The 22,015-nt window shown below is 44.7% G+C and overlaps 1 protein-coding gene across 2 annotated transcripts in view; it reads right to left on the bottom strand.

Annotated features, from left to right (window-relative positions):
* The window catches only part of PPP1R13B (protein phosphatase 1 regulatory subunit 13B), a 74,323-nt gene that overhangs the window by 12,574 nt on the left and 39,734 nt on the right, over window positions 1-22,015 (bottom strand). For both annotated transcript variants that reach the window (XM_040256827.1, XM_040256828.1), the window contains exons 4-8: window positions 18,070-18,146; window positions 6,692-6,793; window positions 4,344-4,518; window positions 3,039-3,235; window positions 999-1,139 (exon numbers count right to left, since the gene is read on the bottom strand). In XM_040256827.1, the coding sequence (XP_040112761.1) occupies window positions 999-1,139; window positions 3,039-3,235; window positions 4,344-4,518; window positions 6,692-6,793; window positions 18,070-18,146 (692 nt within the window). The remainder of the gene's footprint in view (window positions 1-998; window positions 1,140-3,038; window positions 3,236-4,343; window positions 4,519-6,691; window positions 6,794-18,069; window positions 18,147-22,015) is intronic.

Below are 22,015 nucleotides of genomic sequence, written 5' to 3'. Positions count from 1 at the left end.
AAGACTGGAGTGGGTAGCCTATCCCTTCTCCAGCTGATCCTCTCAACCCAGGAATCGAACCAGGGTCTCCTGCACTGCAGGCGATTCTTTACCAACTGAGCTATGATGTAATTCCTACAGTTCCATTTTCAATTAAACATTGAATACTTTTCTGTCTATATTAAGCAAAAGACTGGCAGCACTAACAAGTATCATCCCTGGAGAATGAGGAGGCCAGCATGCTGTCCAAGTCTCCCTAAACATTTCTGTTCTGTTCGGGGGGCTTCCCAGGTGGCGCTGGTGGCGAAGAACCTGCCTGCCAATGCAGGAGGCGTGAGACACACAGGGCCGACCCTGGGTTGGGAAGATCCCCTGGAGGAGGGCACGGCAGCCCACTGCAGTATTCTTGCCTGGAGAATCCCATGGTCAGAGGAGCCTGGGGGGCTACGGTCCACAGGGCTGTAAAGAGTCAGACACGACTGAAGTGACTTAGCACATACTGTTTTAACTTTCTTCCAGTGAGTATTCATTACCTTTGAAAGTCAAAATACTAAATTAAGATTTTTAAAAAGCACTAACCCCTTATACAGCACTTTGCTCCAGAGTTTACAAAGCCCTTCCACACGGGTTACCTCTAAGAACCTTACAGCAGCCCTCAGCTCACGGTAAGTGCATCAGGCACAAAAGGTCAAGGACTCTATGCGCACAGCCTGAACCGTGACTCCAGGGCCCAGAGCTCCCCAGTGGAGGGGGACAGAGCCGCCTGGGGAGGGTGCACGGTGAGCAACAGCAGTCTGGGGTGCAGACGGGTTGGCTTGATCCCACACTCCAGGAAACAACCGTGTCTTTGGGAACAAGAACTTACTTCCACTGTCATTTTTTATGATTTACGGCCAATTCGTGTTCTATCAGCTATGGCAGTGGTGGGCAGCAGGATGGCCTTACAGCAAAGATGTACGCTCTGAGGAAGAACCATTTTCAGTGTTTTATCTCACAGAAATACTTTCTTTTTCACATGCCTGAATTTTCTTCCCGTAAAGACGCTCACGCAGTTCGTCGATCCGCTTGTCCATCATGGCCACCTCCATGTTGCGCTTATTCAAGAGTTCCTTCTGCTGCTGCAGCTTTGAATTCTGTTCCTGGTTGAGCTGGTTACGAATCTGTAGAACAGAAAATACAATGTTTATGATTTGTATTCATTAAAAGGTCCAATTCTCATTGTTAGGGGGATTAAAAAAAGAAAAAAAAAGCAACATTTGGTTCTTATGTGTAAATTTACATACAGGCATTATCCCAGGTGCTAAATATTTTACAGGTACAGCATGGATGAAGCCGGAACGTACTTCTTATGGAACAAAGAGAGCAGATATCTGCAAATGTGTCTTCAGAATGTACAGAGGACTAGTACCTGCAATGGCAGTGGGAAAGCAGCCTGTGGTCCTGGGGAGCTGGGGTGGGAGGCCCGTCCTGGACACGCCAAGGGACCTGGGGAGAGGCGTCTGGTTCTGCCCCATGCAGGAGACCCATGGACAGTCTGAACACCAAACTGAATGTTCTTGTATCATTTTTTAAAAATTGCTGCACACAAACTCGTAACTGTGGCATGTGGGATCTAGTTCCCTAACCAGGGATTGAACCCAGGCCCTCTGCACTGGGACCTTGGAGTCTCAGCCACTGGACCACCAAGGAAGTCCCTTTTATGTTATTTTAATGGGTGAGCCAGAACTTTAAAATATGAAATAGAGAACAGAAAGTATCACAGTGCACTGTGCACGGGAGGTGAATGCGTGCTGCCGCATCAAATTCTTTCAGATGTGCACAGGTGCCCGCACACACACGCCAGCAGCAGACAGGGGGCGACGTGTGCTTTTTAAGTCTGACTGCAGTCAAAGAGCTGGAAATGCATGTAAATAAATACAACACACTCATCACATTTCACCAAAAGAATTCTTAAAAACTGCACTTTTTAACAACTGCTTAAAAACAGAAAAAGTAATAAATTCTTATAACACTTTATTTCATGCCATTTTAATATTGTAATATTTATATTACAGAACTTAAAGGCAGCCATCAGCCAGTTTACTCCCTGTGACTAAAAATCCCCATTTCGTAAAGTGATAGAATCCTTTTTCTAGCAAGTGCTAACAGAAGCACAGAGCTTGCTTCTGGCTGTCCAAACCACCTGCGGCACACCTCCTGAGGGCCGCTGACGACTGTCCTCCCAAGATCCACCCTGGTCCCATGTGACTGATCAGTCAGGAGGCTGGGGCCTTCATGCTGGGGTTGTAGGAGGAGGGAGAGAAAGCAGAGCAGGCGAGGACACAGCAAGAGGGCGGCCAGCAGGGACCACCCCCCACTCTACTGCGCCCCCCGTGAGTGGAGTCTACCAGCTCTCTCCTCTGGGGCTTCCAGTCTCCAGAACTGGGAGACAGGCCTGTCTGCAGTTTTAAGGCAGCCCTAGCTGACAAACACAAGGATTTAACAATAGCGATCTATCTTGTCAAAATACAGTTTACACAAAGGCCTTACGTATTATCTGAAACTTAGTTCTTTACCAGTTCATTATATTGCCAATTAAATTCATATCAAATTTCTGTACTAAAAACACGCTAAGTGAAAGAAGTCGCTCACAAAGAACTACAACTGCATGATTCCATTCATACGAAATTTCCAGAAGAGGCAAATCCATAGAGACAGAAAGCAGAGTCACGGTTGCCTAAGGCTAGAGGAGTAGGGAGTTGTGGGGTGATGGCGAAGAGGTGTGGGGTTTCTTTTGCAAGTGGTGAAGATAACTCTAAAATCGACTGTGGTGGTGGATACAGAACTCTGTGAAGATACTGAAAACCACTTACTTGTAAACTTTAAATGGGTGTATCATAAACTATATGAATTATAGCTCAAAGCTGTTCAAAACATTCTTTTGTACTGAATATATCTGGTGCCTACTATTAAATTAGAATTCATTCATTTTCAATTTCTGAGGTTTACAGCCTACATCGGAAGGACGCCCAAAATAAGGAAGTTTTAACGGAATCATTCCTCAAACTGAGCGGAGTCACCTGAAGCTCCTGGTACAGTCTTTTTAGCTCCACTGCTGCCGGTCCAGTCAGCTTGCCATTGTAAGGCTGGAACCCATTCAGTTTTCCCTTCTTTAAATCTTCCAGTTGTTGACTGAGTTGATCAACTCTTAAAATCGCGGTCTGTACCTCCTGCTTCTTTTCCTGGAACATAGCACTGAACCTTTCTATTTCAGCAGCTGTAATTTCCATCAGTAAAGAAAAAAACATGATTAGTTGACTGAGTTTTTTCATGGTATTTTGCTCTTTTTTGGGTGACATTTCTTCATTTCTATACCTTTAACTCAACTCTGGCACCATCCTTGGAGAGAAAACCGCAAGGTGCATAACCCAAAGCATATCTCAACAAGCCTGTGGAGCACGCGGCTACTCAGAAGACAGTTGTGTGCACTAATTATTGAAAATTTTAATTTTGGAGAAACTCCTTATTTCATTGGCTGTGCTGGGTCTTAACTATGGCGTGTGGGATCTAGTTCTCTGACTAGGGCTTGAACCCAGGCTTCCTGCATTGGGAGCGAGGAGTCTCAGCCACTGGACCACCAGGGAATGTTTAAAAATCTGAATGTCTTTAAATTAGGGCAACTGTCCCAAAGCTATCTGGTCAAGCCACTTGGGAAGCTCAATGGACCAAAGATACCATTCTGTGAGGGCAGGTGCACCCAAATCTACCTTGCTCATTACTGTAACATAAAGCAGGCACCAGGCTTCCCTGGTAGCTCAGATGGTAAAGAATCTGCCTGCAATGCAGGAGACTGAGGTTCAATTCCTGGGTTGGGAAGATCCCCTGGAGAAGGGAAAGGCTACCCACTCCAGTCTTCTAGCCTGGAGAATCTCATGGAGTCGCAAAGTGTCCGACATGACTGAGTGACTAACACTACTCCTGCTAAAGTGGGCACTAACTGAACTGAATAGTAAGGGGACAATCCACGCGTGCACAACAGTGAGCGTTTGTGGGCTTTAGCTTAACACACAGATAAAACTGGCTGTTCAGTTAAAACAGAACCTCCCTCCTGAGCTGAGTCTTTAGAGGACCCGAGTCTTAACCCGAAGGGTGGCTGCAAGCGAGGTAACAGAAGGGTCTCCCTAAAACACTACTAAGGCTGCAGAAGGTCTTCTAAGACCCCCTCGTCTCACCACGCATCCCGGCAGCTGCAGATGGCAGAGCAAAGCTCCAGTGCTTCCCTAGAGCGAGCTCTGGCATCAGCTTATGGCTGAGGCGCCTGGAAGCAGCCTGTCTCCCTAGGTCTGTGCCCAGGGAGCGCGGGCGCCCTGGGCCATGGCACGTACACAGATTGCCATTCATGATCTTGCTGTAGTCCACTTGTCCCCTCATGGCGCGGATCTTCTTCAGCTTATTTTCCTGGGCTTCAACTCGCTCTTTCAATTTCTGAAGCTTTTCATTTTCAGAAACAGACTGCTGCTGACGGCGCTCCTGTTGCTTTAGGAAATGTAAACGCTGTTCCTATCGAGAGAGGAGAATAGCTAGTTTTGAAAATCGAAATGTACAGTCACTTCTGTACACTAAAAACAGTTTAAGCGGAATCCACAGGATCTCCTGTCTTCATGAATATTAGAGAAATGCTGGACACCCCCTTATTGCCATCCTGTGTGTGAAGCCCAGCAGCCCAAGCTTCCTGCTGTTGGTACAGGTTTCCCGCGTCTACAAAGCAGCTTCCATGGGTCCCTTGTTTAACCTCCTAAAGGAAATGAGCACTGACCAGCAGATTTTATACTGAAAAGAGAGGTGACTAGTAAGGAGATGAACCTCTGATCTGCTAAGTGGCAGGGACACTGGAGGAAGTGCTTGTTTTCTTTAGGATTAGCTTCTTCAAAAGGAATCGAACATTTTCTCATCAAACAAGAACAGGACCATCCTACAGTACAAGCATCTGTGAGGCTCTGCCACAGTCTTCCACCCGCTCATGGGAAGGCACACCGGCAGGATAACAGCACTGCCTGTGGCGCTATCCATATGCGTGAACGTGCCTAAGGGGAGGTTTACCTGTGACTGTGCAGGCACGACACGTGCAACCTAAGGAAGGGAATATGAGCTTAAATATGGAATAACCCGCATTAACTTGAGTTAATGCTGAATATATCAAAGATTCCTTTCAATAGCAGTACCCCTGAATCAATACTTGGAGAGAAAAAGAAAAGCAGAATTAGAAAAGCTTATGATGACATAATACCATGTACATTTCATCTTAGAAACATTATTAACGGTTATTAACGGAATGAATATATCTTCCAGTTTACTTAGCTTTTAATTGTTCTTTATCCTTGTATTATTAAAAAATCCAATAAACTTTGCAAGACTACTTTCAAAAACAAGTCCAACTTAAACTGTTATTAACATGAATGTGGACAGTCACATGGTCATTCAACAAATGAGAATAAGTTGAATTGGACATTTGGTTACTAAGATCTCTCTACGGAGAAATCGGGAAGAACTTGGGCAGTGGGGTCTGCATGTTCTCTGTGTGGCAGTGTCAGGGCATTTACGATCATTACACCGAGAACCCTTCTCAGCAGGCATGGGAGTAGGTCTGATGTTTTAGTCCACGACTAAACCATTCTTCAGAACAGTTGTGAAACCAAGCCATCAGTGTGGGGCCATCCTGGGTACAGAAGCCCTTCTGCGTCCCCCTTCTGGTTTATAGGGAAAGGGCTTCAGACTCCTACACCTTCCCTGAGTCCAAAAGGCAGACTCAAACAGTCACTAACCAGGGCAGTGGGGGAGTGCAGAAGCAAAGCAGGAGCTGTCAGGAAACAGGGTCCTGGCCCCTCCGCCTGCCTCCCCGCTCTCCTGGGGATACACTTCACAACGTATCTTGAGCTCCCCTGCAGAAATTTAGGCCCCACCGGGTGGAGGCTGGTAACTCCAGGCTGAGCACAGGACTCCTGGACAATAGCCTGTTATCTCACCACCAACCTATCAGAAGACAGTCACACACTGCAGCCTTCACCCCAAATTTTGCCTATTAAAAAAAATACATTCCTGAGAACCATCAATGAGTTTGGATTTTTTGAGCATGAGCCAACTGTTCTCCTTGCCCGGCCCTGCAATAAAGCTCTTTTCCAAACTCCAACATTTCCATTTTGGTTTCTTTGGCTTCACTAAGGGTGGGCAATAGTTTCAAATCCTGTGTCAGAGTTTCAGTGACAAATCAAGCCCTCAGTGTTCACCGTGAGTGCCTACCATGCCCCAGACAGAGTCCTTGCAGGCTGGGGTATGGGGAAGCCACTGTCTTTGGGGCCCATGACTAGCGTCTTATCGCGGATCGCTGGCTTCCTCTAGAACACTAATGCCAACCATGCCGGCTGAGAATACACCCAGAGGAAAAAGAAGGGGATGATGGAGAGCATCTTTTCTTTCCAAATTTTATCCACAATTGGGTTAAGTTCAACCGCTTCCTGTCCTGGGGTCTGAGTGTGCAAGTCAAGGGTCAGATGTTCTTGCCCGATGCCCCCCAATGTCAAGAAGCCACAGTGAGCACCTCTTATCACACGAGAGACCATGAGGAAGGACCGTTTGCCACTGAGGCAGCACAGTTCTACTTACGCGGATCGACCATGGACTCTAAAATAATGCGGAAGAACACTCGCTGACCACTCCCCGCTGCTTAGTAACATACCTTGGCCACCAACATCTGCTGCTGGTTTTCAATCTGCTGTTGCTGCCGAGCTGCCATATCTTGCAGTTCTGAGAGGGTAAGTTCAACACGTGGATTCCCAATCTATAGAGAACAAAACACGGTCAGACTGGAATGGATGCTTGTCTGAGTCATCATTCTTCTCTAATGTCACAATGCACACACATCGAGATTTTTAAATAGGTTCCCTAGAAGTTAGAGGAACATAAATTCGTTGACTTTCTCCTAAGAACCTCTCCTCATTGTTGACTGCTTCTATTAACTTTATTTGAGTAAATGGGGACGCCAAATGTTGAAGAGCACACAAACTGAAACATACATGTGCACGTGACACCTCAAGGCAAATGTCATTTCACTGCCACCAGGTCTCGAGAAGCTGAAATGCATCAAAGACCCTGAAATATAAATATCTCATTAAACCGCCATCGGTATGGCCTACACTAAAGCCTGACCCATGATCGACAAAGCATTATCCACATCCGCAGGAGTGGCAACTGATGGAATCTGAAAGCATGTCCCCATCCTGTTAACGACAGGATGCATTTTTTTGTGCTCATCATGAACCTTCAGTTCAGTTCAGTTGCTCAGTCGTGTCCGACTCTTTGCGACTGCATGAATTGCAGCACACCAGGCCTCCCTGTCCATCACCAACTCCCGGAGTTCACTCAAACTCACGTCCATAGAGTCTGTGATGCCATCCAGCCATCTCATCCTCCTGCCCCCAATGCCTCCCAGCATCAGCGTCTTTTCCAATGAGTCAACTCTTCACATGAGGTGGCCGAAGTACTGGAGTTTCAGCTTTAGCATCAGTCCTTCCAAAGAATACACAGGACTGGTCTCCTTCAGAACGGACTGGTTGGATCTCCTTGCAGTCCAAGGGACTTTCAAGAGTCTTCTCCAACACCACAGTTCAAAAGCATCAATTCTTCGGCGCTCAGCCTTCTTCACAGTCCAACTCTCACATCCATACATGACCACAGGAAAAACCATAGACTTGACTAGACATACCTTTGCTGGCAAAGTAATGTCTCTGCTTTTGAATATGCTATCTAGGTCGGTCATAACTTTCCTTCCAAGGAGTAAGCGTCTTTTAATTTCATGGCTGCAGTCACCATCTGCAGTGATTTTGGAGCCCCCCAAAATAAAGTCTGACACTGTTTCCACTGTTTCCCCATCTATTTCCCATGAAGTGATGGGACCTGATGCCATGATCTTCGTTTTCTGAATGTTGAGCTTTAAGCCAACTTTTTCACTCTCCTCTTTCACTTTCATCAAGAGGCTTTTTAGTTCCTCTTCACTTTCTGCCATAAGGGTGGTGTTAGCTGCATATGTGAGGTTATTGATATTTCTCCCGGCAATTTTGATTCCAGCTTGTGCTTCTTCCAGTCCAGCGTTTCTCATGATGTACTCTGCATATAAGTTAAATAAGCAGGGTGACAATATACAACCTTACGTACTCCTTTTCCTATTTGGAACCAGTCTGTTGTTCCATGTCCAGTTCTAACTGTTGCTTCCTGACCTGCATGTAGGTTTCTCAAGAGGCAGGTCAGGTGGTCTGGTATGCCCATCTCTTTCAGAATTTTCCACAGTTTCTTGTGATCCATACAGTCAAAGGCTTTGGCATAGTCAATAAAGCAGAAATAGATGTTTTTCTGGAACTCTCTTGCTTCTTCCATGATCCAGAGGATGTTGGCAATTTGATCTCTGGTTCCTCTGCCTTTTCTAAAACCAGCTTGAACATCTGGAAGTTCACGGTTCACATATTGCTGAAGCCTGGCTTGGAGAATTTTGAGCATTACTTTACTAGCGTGCGAGATGAGTGCAATTGTGCGGTAGTTTGAGCATTCTTTGGCATTGCCTTTCTTTGGGATTGGAATGAAAATTGACCTTTTCCAGTCCTGTGGCCACTGCTGAGTTTTCCAAATTTGCTGGCATATACAGTGCAGCACTTTCACAGCATCATCTTTCAGGATTTGAAATAGCTCAACTGGAATTCCATCACCTCCACTAGCTTTGTTCGTAGTGATGCTTTCTAAGGCCCACTTGACTTCACATTCCAGGATGTCTGGCTCTTAGGTGAGTGATCACACCATCATGATTATCTGGGTCGTGAAGATCTTTTTTGTACAGTTCTTCTGTCATGTCTAAAGTAATTAACTTTCCACTTATGAACTCATTTAAGCCTTAAAATGGCACTCTCAGGCAGAGATCATTACAGCTCCATTCTACAGATGAGAGAAGTTCAAATAATGTGCCCCAGGTCAGTTGCATGGACAGAGAAGGATGCAGAGGGTTTGTTTCTGACCATCTCCTACCGCACCCGCTTCTAGACTGGACGTGTGACGTGCACTGTATCACACAATCTTCACAACAAACCTGTGCAGGCAGATGAGCCCACACTGCAGAGGAATCCCGGGGCAAAGGCAGAGGGCTATGGCTAAGGACACAGAGCTGGCAGAGGGCCGGAGCTCCAATTCCAGCCACGCCTGTCTTGCTCCGGCCTTCTCCAGCCCCGTGGCTCAGCCAGGTAGGTGCACAGCCCCTCCTTGGAGCTTCATGGTCCATCTGTGGGCTCCTGTGTACTCTGGGCCTCTTGTAACTTTTCACAAGGGTATCAAGCCCTGTTCCTCCGACTCCTGTCCTCCCCAAATCAATCATATGGTGGTAAGCCCATTCTGGACTGTTAGAAAGTGGAATCAGGATTTAATTAACTGGAGACCCCATTCTGTTTATCTAAAGTCCTAAGAAAGCAATGTGGAGCAAGTTCCTTTTCTAAACCAGATTCTGTAAACTGCCAAGTTACAGAAACTTCATTTGAGATTTGTTCATTCTATAAAAATGCCCCAACTGTCACAATGCACTCAAATTTCTGCTTTAATATTAAGAAAGTGTTCTAATTTCCCTCTACTGAGATGTTTGCAATCAGCACAACAAGGAGTTTCTAAACCACGTATGTATTTTGGTGCGCTCAGTCCTGGTCGCTGCACAGCTTTCTCTAGCCCGGCGAGCAGGCCTACCGTTAGCTGGGATGTGTGGGCTTCTCACAGTCCAGAGCACAGGCTCTGGGTATGCGGGCCGAAGTAGCTGCGACTCACGAGCTTCCCTCTGTCCCATGGCATGCGGAAGCTTCCCCAGCCAGGGACTGACTTTTGTCCCCTGCATTGGCAGGTGGATTCTTAATCAGGGGAGTTCAACAAAAGGTATTTTTGAAACTTTCAGAAACATATTCTCGACTAGAGAAAAATGAAGTTCCTGTAACAAATCTTTCAATTTACATTAATTTCATAATTTTACAACTTGAAGAAAAAAACCAAAACCTTAGCTCTTTGGTCTCCCCTCCCACCAAGGGCTTAAAATAACAATGAAAAGACGACGGAGGAGAAACTGAACGGCTGCGTATTCTGATATTTACACCGTGAACAAGACGGAGCTCTTTCTATGTGTTATGTGTGTCTCTAATTATAAAACTAAGCTATATTCTATTGACATAACTAATTCAGATATTATATCTTAGGTATATACTAACATATATTGTACTTTAATAGAAATTTTCCCTGGTGGCTCAGATGGTAAAGCGTCTGCCTACAATGTGGGAGACCCAGGTTCAATCCCTGGGTCAGGAATATCCTCTGGAAAAGGAAATGGCAACCCACTCCAGTTCTCTTGCCTGGAAAATTCCATGGACGGAGGAGCCTGGTAGGCTACAGTCCATGGGGTCACAGAGTCAGACACGACTGAGCCACTTCACTTTCAAAACATCTATATGTCATATGGGCTAGCCCAACACAAAGCTCTTAATCTGAAGTTGAATAGAAATTTTATTGATGTAGATATTACAGACAGAAAACTGTATAAATCTGTGTTCAGCTCAGTGAATTATTTCAAAGTGAACACACCTGTGTCTAAATTTTATTTTAAGTGGGTCATAAAAACAGAAGCCGCCATAAGCTTGTAAGTCAACAGACAGGCGACATTTTATACTTTAGTAGAGATTCCCTAATTTGTTCAATGTGAAAATTTAGCAGAAGCATCTCTTCAGGGCTTTTTTTTTTAAAAAAAGAAAACAAAAACCTCTGATGCAAATTTGATCCTTTTATGACAGGCCTAACAGCATGTATTCTCTCCATGTAAACTAAACCCCAGAGGAACAATTTTAAATTCTCCATATGAACTCAATTTATTCAGACAAACCTATGACCTAATTCCTCACTTATTTCTTTTCATTGCATCTAATAAAAAGAAATCAAACCCTGCTCCCTTGGGCACTTTGAGGTCCCTCATTATGGTAGTTATCTGATGAGTTCAACTTCAGGTTACAGAGGACAAGTCACTTCCACGACCAGTACAATGAGTGGGAAAGTTCTCTCGGGACAGCTCGGCAGGCCTGTGGAAAGGACTCAGCTCCCCAGCCTTGACAGGGTGGAGGGGTCAGGAGAACTGGAGTTATTTTTTTGTTTGAGTATTATACATGTTGGATATCATGGTAAGTCATTTACCCTTGATATGCCAGATATAATCCCAGACACTATAAGTAATAAAAAAGTAAAATGCAGTTGCTCCCCGTTTCCAACGAGCGAGCCTCTCTTCTGCCGAATGAGGTAAGAATCTCGCATGGGAAGAAACCAGGTTACCCATCAAGTTCCACCATGAGGAATGGAACCTGAGCTCAGCCCTCTATTCTGATATTCTCGCTGTGAAATGAAACGAGCATTCTCCCAGCGCAGCGGTGAGGACTCACACACACGTCATTGTGCACTCTTGTGCAAAGTGCACCGTGCGCCCGGCTCCATCCGGGAAAGCCTGTGAGCAGCTCAGAAAACCAGGACCACAGCCGGCTACCCTGGTCCACGGAGACCTGCAGGTCTGAGAACACAAAGCGCCTCTTAAAGCCTCCCACCCCAAAGCGATGAAGCCAAATGAGAAGCTGAGCCCTCTTTACATTACTGTTCCTGACTTTACAGAAATTCTGCATAAAAATATTATCTCATGGTCTTGAAAACAGATCCTCCAGCCCAGTCAAGCTCTGGATGACTGTGATCCTGGCCAACACCTTGATTGCAGTGTCGCAAGAGACCCTGAATCCAAGTCACCTAGCCAAGCCCTGACTTCCTGACCCCTAGAAACTTCATAAATACTATAATGTGCTGTTTAAATATATATATATATATAATTTCATAACACTGTTAATAAAAATCCCATAATTTTCTAATTTTTATGTTCCTAAATTTAAGATCAGCAACCTTAAAAAACTGATAAGGATATATTCCAATCCATTTCTGATACAAAACTTCAAAAACAGACAAAACGGTAGTAAGTTAACAAAATGAAACGGCAGGCTGGTATATTAAGCACACAGTGAAAGTTTCCACATCTACTTTACCTGAGGCGTAGCTCACAGATCACAAGCGCACCGCCTGAGATATGCTGCCGCATTAGCCGACCACTGCGCGTCACAGTCTAACCACCACCCCAGTCAACAGAATGCTTCCATCATCCCAGAAAGCTCCCCACTGAGCTTCCCAGTCAATTCCATCCCACCCGCGGGGATTGGGGTGGTTGAGCCACGGTCTCCAAGTCCTGTGTGCTCAAGAAGTTCCGCAGACAGGGTCACTTCCTTGAGTCTGGCTTCCCTCCTTTGCTGCAGCGTCTAGACTTGTCCGCGCTGCTAACTGCACCAGGAACCCGGGCCTCTCTGCTGCAAGCAGTGCTCACTTGTATGGACAGTCTTACTTCCCCGCTTGCCTCCTGATGAGCAGTCAGGTCGTTTCCACTCCCTAGCTATGAGGAATAACGCCATCTTGAGCATTCACGCACCAGTATTTATGTGGACAAACGTTCTGGCTTCTCTTGGGTAACTGATCTCAAGAAGTGAAGCTGGGGACTAAGCGTTGTGTGGTTAAGTGTTCGTTTCACTTACACAAACTGACAGACTGTTCTCCAAAGGGAAGCATCAGTTTACACTCGCCCAGCAATATACAAAGTTCTAGCTTCACCTCATCCTTGCTGACATTTGGTGTTGTCAGGGTTTATATTTTAATTATCCTCTTTTTAAAATAAAATGTTAACCTCTTGTTGAAGAAAGAATCTCATATAATGGTATTTTATTTTGATAAGAATGAAAAAGGTAAGCATAAAAATGTTATTAAGCCATCAACCCCAAATGCACTATAACCAGGTTTCCAGTAACTAAGCTAGCTCAAGTTGCTAAAAGCTAGGCGTAAAGGGGGACGTATTGGCTAATGTCTCATGTGTACTAATTATGTTGAATCACAACTAAGAAAGCTGACAAAATTAAGTATTCTTGACAAACAGGCTATCAGAACTAGATTTTTTTACATATTAACTACAACTCACTTGATAATTATGGTTAAAAGCTTTTTAGATCACAAGTCAGTTGATAACATGGCTTTAGTCAAATGTGTTTTCATCTCAAGTAATTTGTTTTATATACAATTTTGAAATCGGTGCTGCAATAATTCACTTATTAAAAACATATAATAAGGTTTCTCAACACAAACCATTGTAGACAATTACGCAATAAACTTGTCTTCCATCTTAAGCCTCTAATTATATGTTTTATAGATATTTAGTCTTTCAAATATTAGTAAAAAGACTTAGCTTTATATCCCACTTATTGTACTATGAAAACATTCTGCCAACATGTGCTAAATGTAGTTTTCCAGTATGCGCCAAAAACTATCAAAGATCGCAAATTTGTCTATGAAGACAAAAGGATTCCTCACCGCACACAGTATCTGCTCAATTAACGACTCCTCACTACCATAGTTCCTAGAAAATGACGCCGTTTTCCAGACAACTTTCTTTTGGTATAATGACTTGTCCAGAAACACACTAATAAGCACCGCGTTGCTGCTCAGTTGCTAAGTGGTATCCGACTCTTTGCAGAAGAAGAAGTGACACTGTGACTCTAGTCCCAAGCAAGCAGTTGGTTTGGACGCAGCCCGTCCCGAGCACCTCCGCTGGGAGGGACCCCTGGGAGCCGGCAGCTCTCCCCAGACGCCACGCCCCCGCGCCGCCTCTCCCCTGGGCAGCTCCTGCGCTGCGCCCTCTGGCAGGGACCCCGCAGCCGTGACTACAGCCACGTGCTGAGTCCTGCGAGTCCTCCGGGCAAACTGCTGACACTGAGGTAGTCCTGGGACCCCTGATACAGGCACACACAGTAAGGGTAAATGAATTTGCCTTTAGACCATGAAGGCAAACCAGATCTTCAAAATTCTATTGGACAAGTGAGCTCCGAATGCTTACGGCAGTGTGTACATAGAACCTGGACGTTCCCAGACCGGCAGAGCAACAGTGTCACACGAGGGTCTTCCAGGCCCACCTCACACTTACTGAATGAAAAGTTCTGCCAGTGGGGCCGGGGCCTTTCTTTCTTAGACAGCTGAGTCTGTGACCCGCACTTCGGGGAGAGCAGCTGCCTCAGCAGGCACCAGCAGGCATGGGGCACACAGGCTCAGGCGCTGCTATTCTAGGTCCAGGGTACACAGCAAAAACATTTTTGGAGAAGGATATTTTTAACATCTTATTAACTTTAAAAATGCACATAAAAGTGCTTTGTAGACAATAAAGTGCTTCACAAAGGTAACATATTATTAGGCTTAAAAGGCAGACGTGGGTGCCATAAACACAATAACCTCTTAGATGTCACGCTTCCAGCACAAGAGTCACGCCTCCTCACCAGCTCTCAACCTTCCTCTAATTATAAGCTCGCATACAGGATGCAAACACAGTTTTAATTTAGGTTTCAGGTTTCAGTTTTGTTGATCTTGACATGTAAACATCGTCTCCATGTTAACAATAAACAACTTCATCCTGGAAAGATCAAGGACCCATTGCATCGAAACTCACCATACTGTTCCTGGTCTCCGTTCCTCCTAAGTTCCTTCCGTTTATACACACACACACACTCCCCGCCTATTTGATATACTTATTTCACTTCCCCTGAAGTTCAGGCCACAGGAAATCTTAGAAGACAAAGGGATCTTCAAGATTCTGTTGGACAGGTACATGCATTCTGGAGGCTCCCAAACCTGGCAGGGCAACAGTATTATATGAGTCTTCCAGGCCCATCCCAGCCTTACTGAATCGGAAGTTCTACCTATGGGGCCTGGGCCTTTATTCCTTCGACTTTCTGAAGCACATACACCTGCCAGAACCCCACAGAGGCTTCAGACTCAGAGTGCACCAGCAAGTCAGAAGGCAGGAATAGGAAGAGGATTTGTGGAATGAGCTTTAGCAATTGGAGGGTAAGGAAGGAGAATCCTTAATCCTGACGGGAGGAATAGTTTTCCCTGAGTGGCAATCAAAAGAAGAAAATATAATCTAGTACACCACTTGGCCCTACAGCGGTTAGCATTTGAAAAATCTAAAACATCTTTAAATGCTTTTCAACTTTATAACTAGTGTATAAACAAAGTATTCAGTTCAGTTCAGTTGCTCAATCATGTCTGACTCTTTGCGACCCCATGAGCCACAGCACTCCAGGCCTCCCTGTCCAACACCAACTCCCAGAGTCCACCCAAACCCATGTCCATCGAGTTGGTGATGCCATCCAACCATCTCATCCTGTCATCCCCTTCTCCTCCTGCCCTCAATCTTTCCCAGCATCAGGGTCTTTTCAAATGAGTCAGCTCTTCGCATCAGGTAGCCAAAGTATTGGAGTGTCAGCTTCAACATCAGTCCTTCCAATGAACACCCAGGACCGATCTCTTTTAGGATGGACTGGTTGGATCTCCTTGTAGTCCAAGGGATTCTCAAGAGTCTTCTCCAACACCACAGTTCAAAAGCATCAATTCTTTGGCGCTCAGCTTTCTTCACAGTTCAACTCTCACATCCATACATGACCACTGGAAAAACCACAGCCTTGACTAGACGGACCTTTGTTGGCAAAGTAATGTCTCTGCTTTTGAATATGCTATCTAGGTTGGTCATAACTTTCCTTCCAAGGAGTAAGTGTTTTTTAATTTCATGGCTACAATCACCATCTGCAGTGATTTTGGAGCCCAGAATAATAAAGTCAGTCACTGTTTCCCCATCTATTTCCCATGAAGTGATGGGACCTGATGCCATGATCTTCGTTTTCTGAATGTTGAGCTTTAAGCCAACCTTTTCACTTTCCTCTTTCACTTTCATCAAGAGGCTCTTTAGTTCTTCTTCACTTTCTGCCATAAGGGTGGTGTCAGCTGCATATCTGAGGTTATTGATATTTCTCCTGGCAATCTTGATTCCACCTTGTGCTTCATCCAGCCCAGCGTTTCTCACGATGTACTCTGCATATAAGTTAAATAAGCAGGGTGACAATATACAGCCTTGACGTATTCCTTTTCCTATTTGGAACCAGTCTGTTGTTCCATGTCCAGTTCGAACTGTTGCTTCCTGACCTGCATGTAGGTTTCTCAAGAGGCAGGTCAGGTGGTCTGGTATTCCCATCTCTTTCAGAATTTTCCACAGTTTACTGTCATCCACACAGTCAAAGGCTTTGGCATAAACAAAGTATAAACGTCTTCAATTATACTCAGATAAAAGTACACAAATATTCTCAGCACTGACAACACAGAAGCACAGCTGAAAAAGCGAGAAGGTAGGAGGAGAGGGAGATGGAGAAAAGGGGAGGGGTGCTGAGAGCTCCGTCTTACGAGAAGGGAGGTCCAGAGACATGGTGTCAAGGTGATTGTACAGAGAAACAGAGATATAGGTATATCATTTAAAGTCACAATGGTAATTGATAAAAGAAAGCCAGTAACATGAAGCTGGAAAGTAGAGGGACAAAGTGACTTGCTCAAATTCAGCTAGTTAGAAAGTTCTGAAGCCAGTGTCTGAAGATGGGCCCTCCGCGCTCCAGGCCCGTGTCTCTCACCCGTGTGGGACCGTGCCAAGCACTGTGCTAGGCAGTCACCTGCCGAAGCTACACGTCCAGTGAGGGCAGAGCCAGAAAAAGTATTCTTCAGCCTGAAAACTATTCGGAGAAGTTACTATGAGAGTTTCTAGAAAAGATCATGATGAAATCTCTCTCCTTCTTTATTCTCCTCTCATTCCCTCATTGTCATTCATGCATTTCTGCTCTTTCAACACAGATTTCTTCAAAGAATCCATCTGCTTGGACAAACTTCTTCCCCTATAACCGATGTGAGGCCTTTCTCCCACTCTACACCAGATGAAAAGGAAGCCCTCTCTCCTGGAGACACCTACGGTGACTTCAGCCCATCAGCCCTCTTGTCTTTTAAAACCTGACAGAAGGATCAAGACATCAACACTGAAGACACAAAGCAAGTCTGCACGCCTGCCTCTCAGTCGGGAGATGAGCCCATCTGCCTCCAGGGGACCGAGGCCCGCAGTTGCGGTTCCAGGACCAGCCATGGCAGCAGCACGTAAAGGGCATTGGAGGGCACTGCTCTGCTGGAGACCACCCAGTGCACGGGCACCGTGAGGACGATAAGACCATGACCGCTCAGGCTGCTGCGTCACACCTTCATAGAAATGAGTGCAATACTCGACAAAGATGACAACTTCCACTGTGAAAATACACAGGGAAACCCAAGGAAATGGGGCTGAGAGGCCACAGCGGGGCGCTCTCACACACACAGCTCTAGACACCAGTGGAGATCCCAACCCAACAGGAAGAGGCGTACCGTGCGTCCCCAGCGGAGGAAACACCACCACTCACGGCCACCGGCAGAAGGAAGAACCACCTCCTCCTTGCGGCAACAATGCAGCTAAGGAAAGGCCACCAAACTTCAAACTCCCAGTTTCCTCCAAAAGACTTTTTGTTGATAACAGCCCCTCCCAACCTCCCCTTCTCCTCTATAAAAGTGTTTCCTCTTGTTGCAGAGTACTTGCACGTGGCTGTCCATAGCTGCATGTCCTGAATTACAGTTCTTTGCTGTTCCCAAATAAACTTGTTTCGCTGGTAAATAATTGGTAGTTTTACTGTTTTAGGTTAGTACTAGTCAAAAAATAATTCTTTAAAAACAAATTATACAGCCTCTCTGATGGTCCAGCGGTTAAGAATCTGCCTTGCAATGCAGGGGCCACTGTTTCCATCCGCGGTCCAGGAGAGTCCCCGCGCCGTGCAGCAGCTAAGCCCGTGAGCCGCAACTCTTGAGCCCTGGTTCTAGAGTCTATGTGCCCCACTACTGGTGCCTGCGCGCCCCCGAGCCCGCGCTCTGCAACGAGAGGAGCCACCTCCGCGAGCAGCCCCCGACGACTGCAACCAGAGAGAGCCTGCACACAGCAATGAAGATTTAGCACCGTCGAAACAGATATTAACAAATTAGAACCAAAATTCATTAGTACCTATAAAAAGCTAGTAAACTTGTTCAATAAAATTCACTATTACTTACCCCATTTTCAGTGCGTTTTTCTCCGGGTACATTTGTTACATTTCTCTGAGTTCTTTGCTCCTGGGTCTGACGGCCACCTAGAGAAATCAGAGTGCCAAACTTACTAAAGATGTCCTGCTGCTGCTGCTGCTGCTGCTAAGTCGCTTCAGTCGTGTCCGACCCTGTGCGACCCCAGAGACGGCAGCCCACCAGGCTCCCCCGTCCCTGGGATTCTCCAGGCAAGAACACTGGAGTGGGTTGCCATTTCCTTCTCCAATGCATGAAAGTGAAAGGTGAATGTGAAGTCGCTCAGTCGTGTCTGACTCTTCACGACCCCACGGACTGCAGCCCACCAGGCTTCTCCGCCGTGGGATTTTTCCAGGCAAGAGTGCTGGAGTGGGGTGCCATTGCCTTCTCCGATATCCTAGAAAAATAATATTTTATAATTTCTTCACTTATTCAAATATTTATTGAGCACAAGTACAAAATACCAGGCTGGACAGCTCAAAAATTAGTACATTGAAAAAATGTTTTATAATTAACCCATATACATAAAGTTTTTTAAATGAATTTTTTTTCTATATTCTATTTTAGAATATTGAAACTGATTTATATCAAAAAGTTTCTAACACTTAAAAATGGTCAAGATGGTAAATTTCATGTTATGTGTATTTTATATATATTATCTATTTTTATTAAAAATTAAAGCTCTTATTATTTTAGGAGAGACTAAAATAATGACCTATATGGGAAAATAATCTATAAAAAGAATGGATATATGTATATATATAACTAATTCACCTTACTGTAAATCTGAAACCACAGCATTGTAAATCAACTATACTTCGATAAAAATTTTAAGAGAGACAAAAATAGAACTTATAATATCCAATAATTTAAAAACTGATGCATAAAACTGATCTTCACTACTAGGGTTAAAACTGAGATGGGATACTATTTCTGATTCTCCTTTGTTCTATAAAAATATATATATATTTTTTAATTTTTAAGGATTTCACAATTAAACTGGCAAAATTCTCCTGTCATTATTTTTCTAAACCAAGTGTGCGGCCCAGTTTTGTGCCAGGGGGTCTCAAGTCACATAAATGGCTGCGTTGCGTTGGATGCCTGCTCCTACTCCGCTCGTCGCTCACCTGATGCTGTTTTGAGAATTATCACACCCCAGAGCCTGCTTCATTACTAAGAAAATATAACTTCAAAGGGTCATTAACCTAAGGTTAAAATAAAGAGAAAATAACAACATGTTTTCTTCTCTTTCTTTCCTGCTACTTTTAAAATTTTGAGGAAACATCATATTATGGAGAATGCTGCCTCACCTTGAGCCATACGTTCTCAGAGAGTGCTGTCAGCCCCAAGGACGCAAAGACCGGCTCTTAGGAGGTTAAAAAATCTCATTCTTTTTATGTACAAAGCAAAGCTACTGAGTACATAAACAGACACACAGTGCATCTGATGGGGAAGACAGGGCAAGTAAGAATACAATATCCAATAAGGGCCCTTAGGGAGACCATTAATGAAAAATGAGGTTAAATAAATGGGAATGACAGCGTGCAACCAAACACAGTCACGTAATACACAAAAGGCACTTCATAAAGCTATTTTCTGTTAGCAGAAATTACAGAGACACACATTCTGGAGTATGGTATCTACCAGTTTACAGGATGAATTAAATTCTTTACTAAAAGTAATAGTACTTTTACGAAATAAGGTGCTCAGGTTAATTTAATATTCTATAATTGCTGCTTCTTCCAAACAATAAACAATCAAATTAGAATACCATAAAACACAGAGAAATTATATCAAGTGTCACTTAATCTTTGATGGTGAAGAAGAAACGTGATGATTTTGCACTCCAAAGTCAGAAAGCAGTGAGAGCTGACATTTAGTGAGCACCGCCCCAGGACACCTCACTGACTGCCACCACAACCCTGCGAACCACACACGTAGGGAAATGGAGGCACAGGGACGTGAAGTCAGGTGCTCAGGGCCCACACTGAGCCAGCAGCAGGACCAGTGTTGAACCCAGGCGGCTCTGCTCCCAACTCCATTCCATCAGCTCCGCACTCTAGCTAATGCTCTGCTCATGACCTGCGTCGATTCCTCCACACACCAGGCTCCTGTTCCCCCAAGGGTAAAGGTGACGGGAGAAACGTCCTCCTCCACGCTCCCCTCTCGCTTCCACAGAGAGAATTCCGACTCTTTGAAGTGCGGGATGTCCTCTACTTCTGCCAACGCTGTCATTAAACATTCTAACTTTGCTGACGTGACAGGTGAAATACAGTATCTCGCTGGGTTCCCTGCATTGCTTTCTTTAGGAGTTTATGGATGAACGTCTCTCTATATATTCCCAGGCCATATATATTTCTTCTTTGCTATGAACTGCATGTTTGTATATTTTGCCCATTAAAAAAAAAACTGGTTTAAAAAAAACTCACAAATAGGGACTTCCCTGGCAGTCCAGTGGTTACGACTCCTTGCTTCCAAAGCCGAGGACCTAGGATCGATCCCTGGTCAGGGAACTAAGATCCCACGTGCTTCATGGCACGGCCAAAAACAAAACAAACAAACAGAAACAAACGGGGATAATCTGCAATAAAATAATCTTCTTTTGACAAAAGATGTCCTTCAATTTTTTTGTTTTAATATCAGAAGTAATCCACAATCACTGTTAAACAAGGATTTTTTCTTAACTATACAGTGTATATGCTTTACAAAAAAAAAAAAAGATTCCCTTATTTAAATTTTAATTAAAAAATGAGTAATTTATGGGAGATTGGTATTGGTATATGCACATGCCTGTATATAAAACAGATAACTAATAAGGACCTACTGTGTAGCATAAGGTACTCTACTCAATGTTCTGAAACGGCCTATATGAGAAAAGAATCTTCAAAAAGTGGATGTGTGTATATGCACAATGGATTCACTTTGCTGTACAGCTGAAACTAACAATAACATTGTAATTAAACTCTACTCCAATAAAGTTTTCAAAACAAGTAGTATATTCCCATTGTTCAAAATTCAAAAGGAACAAGAAGGTATACTTGACCAGTTTTCCCTCTCTCCTTCCCCCGAGGCTTGCTATGTGACCAGTTTCCTACTGATGGTTCCAAAGATACTACTCACACACACACCAGCCAACGCAGAACACGCCATCACGCTTTCGTCTGTTACACAGAAGGCAGCACGTGTGTACACTGTGCTCACTCAGGGGGCGAGTGTAGGAGGTGGTTCGAGGCAGGGCATGACGCAGACGCACTCCGCTCTCTTCAGCCGACACCCCTGGAGGCGCTGGCGGCTGCTCCCACCAGCAGCACCCATGGGCAACACTGCGGATGTGTCATTCCGTATGTGTGCAGACTCAGCTATGGGATAATTCTCAAAAGTGAGGTTGCCGGGTAAAAGGTTTCATGCTTTCGTACGTGTAATAGATATTGCTAAATTGCTTCTACCGAAGCTGCCAACAGGGTGGAAGACTGCCTGTTTCTCAGCGTCCTTGCCAACACTTATTAAGTGTTCGAATCTTTGCCGATATGACGGGTGAAATACAGCATCTCAGTGTTTGCCCTGCGTGCCTTTTTCAGGAGCATGGCCGGACATCTGGCCACGTGTATTTCCTTTGCTATGAACTGCATGTCTGTATATTCTGCACATTTTATTTTACTGGCTTTATCACTTTACATAAAGGTAACTAACCCTTTGCAATATGAGCTATAAATGCTATTTCCCAGTTTATAATCTGTCTTTCGACTTTGCTTTAGGGTGGTTACTGCCATGCAGGTTTTTGTTGTTGTTTCTTAAAAAACTGTTCGTCTTTTCTATCATGGTTTAGCGTCACACTTAAGTCTTATATATATAAGTTTTGTTCTTGTACCACAAGGCTTGCAGGGTCTCAGTTCCCTGACCAGTGAGTGAACCTGGGCCATGGCAGTGAAAGCCTGGAATC

Source organism: Oryx dammah, unplaced genomic scaffold (genome assembly GCF_014754425.2).
Source record: "Oryx dammah isolate SB20612 unplaced genomic scaffold, SCBI_Odam_1.1 HiC_scaffold_16, whole genome shotgun sequence".
In the NCBI taxonomy this organism is placed as follows: Eukaryota; Metazoa; Chordata; class Mammalia; order Artiodactyla; family Bovidae; genus Oryx; species Oryx dammah.
This window is presented reverse-complemented; position numbering and strand designations above follow the sequence as displayed.